Below are 5,718 nucleotides of genomic sequence, written 5' to 3'. Positions count from 1 at the left end.
CTAAGAGGAGTGGGGGGTGGGAAAGCGCACACCCATCCAGCCATTCATCCAGCGCACTCAAGGGTCCCCTTTATGTTAGGCTGTGCCCAAGGGGCTGGGTCTGCAGTCTTGAACGAGACAGACCCTCCCCCTGACTTAGAATACAATAGAGAGGGCAGGTGGTTGAACAGGCTCCAACAGTGACGAGTGTTAAGGTGATGGGGGTACCGAGTGCAGAGGGGGAGCCTTTGGCTGGAGGGTCACCCGGCCTGGCGGACGGGGTGGGAAGGCCTTACTGAGGAAACCCTGACGGAGCTGGGGTTGGAGCTGCAAGGGACCAGCCAAGCGGATGTAGGCAGAGACCCGTGTGTCCTGAGGCAGCAAGAGCACGCATTTTCTTAGGGGCCCCTTTGGGGGGCCAGGGAGGAATTTCAAAGGGTCCGAGCCCTTCAACCACAGACAGGTCTCCAGCCAGCAGCCTGTGGACCAGATTTGGCCGGTAGATGTGTTTTGTCTTGTTTTAATTTGAACCAGTTGCCAGCATTCTACATAACCCATAATTCCTGCTTCTCTCGGTCAGTGGGAAGACGGGCCACACTGGGCTGTGTTGCCAGGTGGTAGCACTCAGCTGGAGTCTGGGAGCAGCCGGCCCCTCCTGATGGGGCTGCACAGTCTGCAGCCCCAGGCCCCTGGGTTGGAAGCCCCTGCTCTGCACTGGCCCAGAGCCGACCCCGAATTCTGCCTCTCACAGAAGGACCCCATGCCCATGAGGCCTGGAGGCTGCTTTAGTCCGTCTCACAAGAACGCAGGGGGAGGTAGGCTTCTGGACTCGGCTCCAGCGGCCTAGACTGTCGCCTCTCACGGGGGCTGTGCTTGTAACAGCTTGTCTTGTCATCCTAGCCAAAGCCCAGAAGATTGAAATGGACAAATTGGAAAAGGCCAAGAAGGAGCGAACAAAAGTGAGTGGTGGACAGACACCTAGATGGAAAGGGCAGGCGTCTGGAGTGCCTGGTCCTGCTGGCAAAGCCCGGAGGGTTCCAGACGGCTCTCCCAGCCCTGGGCCCATGCCGGTGCCTAGTGATGCTCTGAGCAGCCCTAGAGATGCCTCCTGGACTCACAGGCCTTGTCGACGCCCAGCCTCCTCTGTCTCAGCTTGAAGATGCTTCCCTGTGGCTCCCGTTTGGTCTCTTGCTGTCTTAGTTTGATGCATTGCATCTCTCCCGACCCTTACGACTGCAGAGCCCTGGTGCTTTGTCCCTTGTGTGTCGTCGGAGCCACCCTGGCCATTTCCTTCTAGTCGCTGGGCCCAGCTTGCTCTGGCCTGTGCATTCCTCAGCCCCCCGAGTTGGCCCCAGTGTCCCTATACCCCTTGTCAGATGTCAAGCGACCCGTCACTGTAGAACCGTGAACACCACTTCTCCCTGATCAGTGAGGTCTGGGTCCTTCAGGGAACATGAACTTGGCTGTGAGACCGACCCCAGAGAGAACACCGGGCCCTCAGGCCACCAACTCCTCCCTCCTTCCGGTTTGGCCTGACCCTCCTCGCAGCAGCTGTGTGGCCTCCGGGACACTGCCCTCAGCCCCAGGCCGGGGGGGCTGCGTGGCTGGGCGAGCTGGGGGTCCTCGGAGGTGCTGGCTGTCGGCCAGGAGTGTGGGAACTGGTGTGAGGGGGTGATCTGGTTTCTCATTCTTAACCCTTGATTGAATCTCCCTTCTCTCTCTTTCCCTCCCCCTTCCACACCCCAGGCTTATTGCAGGGACGTGTCTGCAGCGCCTGGGGACCGCAGCTGTCCTTCCCCTGTGCGGGCAGGCACCGCCTCCTCCTGGGTGTGAGGAGGAGGGGCCTGGCCAAACGGTGCTGGGCATGTGAGGTGGGGCGGTGGGTGGGGTGGGGCCGGGCTTGTGCAGGATATGGTGAGGCCGGGAGGGACCCAGTCTCTGTTTGGGAAGCTCTTTTAAGAAGTGAAGTCCCCTTCAGGCTATTCTTAGACACTTCTCCCTCCCCCAGGCGATCACAGCAGAGTTGACTCAGTACCTCCTTTGTGTAGTGCCCAGCTCCTGTCCCTGGGAGCAGCAGACGACGGCCGCAGGTGTGGAGCCGCAGCTTTGCACAGGGCTCACTCTTCCCTTGCTTTCCAGATTGAGTTTGTGACGGGCACCAAGAAAGGCACCACGACCAACGCCACAGCCACCACCACCACCACCGCCAGCACGGCCGTCGCAGGTAAAGGCAGTTGTCGCGGCTTGGTGCTCTGTGGGCTCCCGCCCCATAGATGGAGGCCAGGCTCTTCCCGGCGCCTCAGACTCCACGTGGGTCTGGCTGTACTGTCATCTGTGCCCGGGAGTTGGGGGACCAGCCCTCGAGCCCTGTGGGCTCTCCATGGGGGCCTCATCAGGGTCTCTTCCCTAAGCTTGGACGGCTGCCGGGAAGGGTGTGTGGCTGTCTGGTTCGTCTTGGTCCAGACTTCTCCTGCTTTATCTCCAGATGCCCAGAAGAGGAAGAGCAAGTGGGACTCGGCCATCCCCGTGACGACAATCGCCCAGCCCACCATCCTCACCACCACTGCCACCCTGCCTGCTGTCGTCACGGTGACCACCAGTGCCAGCGGCTCCAAGACCACGGTGATCTCTGCTGTGGGCACCATTGTGAAGAAGGCCAAGCAGTGACTGGCGGGGCCGTGGGGTCAGAGTGGACCTTCCCCTTCCCGTCTCGGACTCAGCCGACTGTGCTGCCCATAACTGCTGCCCCCCTTGGGGCACCACTCTATATTCCAGACCTGGGGCCTGCTTCCGGCCGCCCATCCTGGGAAGAGCCTCTGGTTGGCATTCCAGCTGGAAGGACATTGCCACCAAGAAGTGGGGCCTGTGGACGTGTGTAGATCGTTTGGGGTTCGCACCCTATTAAACGTGCTATCTTCTTAGCGCTTGGCCTCTCGGGTGCGCTGGCCCCCTACTGTCTGTTTTCAGACAGATGGGAAAGCCCAGATGCTCTCTCTATTTTTGGCTGGGATTATTACCCCAGGGTTGAAATGGGGTAACCAACGCCTGTGGCACTGCTCAGAGGGGTGGCCTGCAAAGTCGCCCTGGTCACCCACTGGCACTCAGTATGACGCCCCTTGGGGCGCAGGCGGGGGGGATTCCAGGGGGTGGGGTGAGAACACTGTTACCACTCCCTGCTGCCCCAGTCCTGAAACCCAGTCTGTTCTCAGGCGGGAGCAGTAGCTTCTGCCTCCTGAGGGCAGTAGGGCACCCCCAGACCACTTCTTGGACACACCCAGACTTGAAGTCAAGCTAGTTACCAGAAGAGATGGGGGAGATGCTGACCTGTGTGTTGGTGCCCTGGACAGGGTCGCCCAGCTCCTTGGCTTCGAGTGGTGGGGGACATGACTCACCTCCACCCTGGCCGGGCTGCAGCTCATTGTTTACATGAAAGCCCGCTCCTGGGGGATCCTGCTACTCCACCCTTCCTCTGCACGTTATCTCTGCCCCACAGCCGCCTGGCAGCTCCCACGGCCGCCAGGCTCCTCCTGGGGCCAGTGCTGCTTTCCCAGCCGTGGCCGGCCTGCCGCATCCGCAGGGGGCTCATTTATCTTCCGTGTTCTTTGGCAACTCTCCTTCCCACCGGCGGAAGAGCCGAGTGTCAGAGAAGGAAGCCGGGCTGTGAAGAGCCATGTTGTTTCCATGACCGGGCAGGGGTATGGAGAGGGGGGCCTGAGATGGTGGCCTGAGGAGTGTGATGAGCACTGCCCCCAGGTTCCGAAAATAAAACTTGATTTACCCTTGCCCCCCTCCCCCCAGAGGCGCACACCCTCCACACCAGAGGAGTTCAGTTCTCGCCCTCCCCTCCGCCAGCAGGACTACAACCCTGGAAGAGGCGCTGTTCGCTCAGCCGCAGGAGAGTCTCTGGGAAGTTTCCTGCCCTCGGCCCCCAGCTGGGGACTCTTGTTAGCCCAAGGGGCCTGTGGAGGTTTGTGGGAGATGGTGTGGGGCAGGGAAGATACCAGGAAATGTGGAGTCAGAGCCTTGGTCTGGAGTCCCCATTTGAAGCAGGGGGTGTGGTCTTGGGCCCTTCACCTGTGTAAGCCCGTGGCCTTGTCTGTCTTATCAAGGTAATAAAACTCCGTAAGGTGTTTGTGAGGAATCAATGCGCTGATTTATGCAAGAACTTTATGAACTGTATAGTATTCTACAACTGGTTGTCGTTGGCCAATCCAGTTCTTTTTGTTTTCAACCAAGGAGGAGAAGCAAACGAGATGATGAAGTTGGCCAGGGTCATGAGGGAGCTGGTGATACAGGGTGTCTTTCCCTTACCTTTGAGCCACCTGGGCTGGGGCCCTGTGCTGGCCTCTGGGCGCCTCCGTCAAACCCTGCAGTTGAGCTGTCCCGGTTGGAGTAGCCATGACAGTCCGGGGGCTGTGCTCCCTAAGAGCCCAGCAGTGGGGGGCCTGTGGTGGGCAGACCAGAGCCTTGTGTTTGGACAAGGTCTTTAATCCCTCTAAACTTTGTTTACTCTCCCCTCAAATGGATTGAAGTCTCTGGGTGGCGCAAGTGGTTTGCAATCAGCTGGTAACCTAAAGGTTGGTGGTTCAAGTCCACCCAGCAACTCCACAGAAGAAAGGCCTGGTGATCTGCTTCCATAAAGATTACAACCAAGAAAACTGTATGAAGCAGTTTTACTCTAACACATGGGATCAACTCAATGGCAGCAGGTTGGGTTTTTTAAATGGGGTTAATGCCTAATCTCACTGAGGAGTCTCTGGGTGTTGCTGGGCTGCTAACCAAAAGGTTGCCTGTTTGAATCCACACAGAGGCACCTCGGAAGAAAGGCCTGGCAATCTACTTCTGAAAGGTCATAGCTATTGAAAACCCTATGGGTAGAGGTACTACTCTGAAACGTGGGGTCACCATGAGTTGGAATGAACACGAGGGCAATGAGTAAGCCTTACTGAGGATGCACAGACCCTTTGTGTGGGTTTCTAACAGTTTCTTTGGAGACAGAGTCCCGGGCGTTAAGGACACAAAGTTACTTATGTATAGTGGGTCTCTACTCACAAGGAGAACTCAGTCTGTCCAAACCTCTGGTTTCACACACACACGCACACTGTCTACCCTTGTGCTGATCGTGTGTAATGATATTGTGAGCCGCCCAGTTCCACAGCTGCACACGTAGGAACTCTCTGCTCTCCCCCACAACAGATGGGTCACATTTACCTCAGAAGTCACTCCTCCGTCTCCATTATTCCTGCCCTAGTTCAGGCCTCAGCTCTCATGCAGCAGATAGTACTGGCCTCAGCAGCCTGCAGGTCCCTGGGTGGAGCAAACGGTTTGCTCTTGACTATTAAACGTTAGTGGTTCAAACCCATCCAGTGGTGCCGCAGAATGTGCTTCTGTAAAGATTACAGCCAAGAAAACCCTAGGGAGCAGTTCTGCTCTGTAACACACGGTCACCATGAGTCAATCGACAGCAACAGGTTAACCAACCTGCAGCCTCAGTTTCTCCCGCTCCCATTCAGGCTCCAGTCCTGGCAGCAGTCCTGTGTAAATCCCAGCTCTTGCCACATCAGATGATCTCCCACAGTCCACTGTAGAGATTTCCAGATCCAGCTTCCTAACTCCACTGGGCAGTGAGCTGCTCCTTTCTCGGGCGCTCAGCGCTGTCTTGCCTCTGTAACAGCACTTACCTGCTGCCTGGAATCCTCTGTCCACATATTAGTGGGCTTAGCCCACTAGCGTCTCACA

General features: G+C 57.7%; 1 protein-coding gene across 2 annotated transcripts in view; it reads left to right on the top strand.

Annotated features, from left to right (window-relative positions):
• SAP30BP (SAP30 binding protein) overlaps positions 1-3,287 on the top strand; it is a 35,979-nt gene extending 32,692 nt beyond the window's left edge. The window contains exons 9-12 of one of the 2 annotated variants that reach the window (XM_023729240.1): positions 880-938; positions 1,726-1,806; positions 2,119-2,203; positions 2,465-3,287. In XM_023729240.1, coding sequence (XP_023585008.1) covers positions 880-938; positions 1,726-1,806; positions 2,119-2,203; positions 2,465-2,646 — 407 coding nt within the window. In that variant the 3' untranslated portion in view covers positions 2,647-3,287. The remainder of the gene's footprint in view (positions 1-879; positions 939-1,725; positions 1,807-2,118; positions 2,204-2,464) is intronic. The other variant, XM_004374149.3, reaches the window with a different exon arrangement.
• Positions 3,288-5,718: the final 2,431 nt, after the last annotated feature.

This window comes from Trichechus manatus, unplaced genomic scaffold (assembly GCF_000243295.1).
Source record: "Trichechus manatus latirostris isolate Lorelei unplaced genomic scaffold, TriManLat1.0 scaffold00028, whole genome shotgun sequence".
Lineage (NCBI taxonomy): Eukaryota > Metazoa > Chordata > Mammalia > Sirenia > Trichechidae > Trichechus > Trichechus manatus.
The sequence above is the reverse complement of the archived record's forward strand: the minus strand, read 5'-3'. Positions and strand labels throughout refer to the sequence as shown.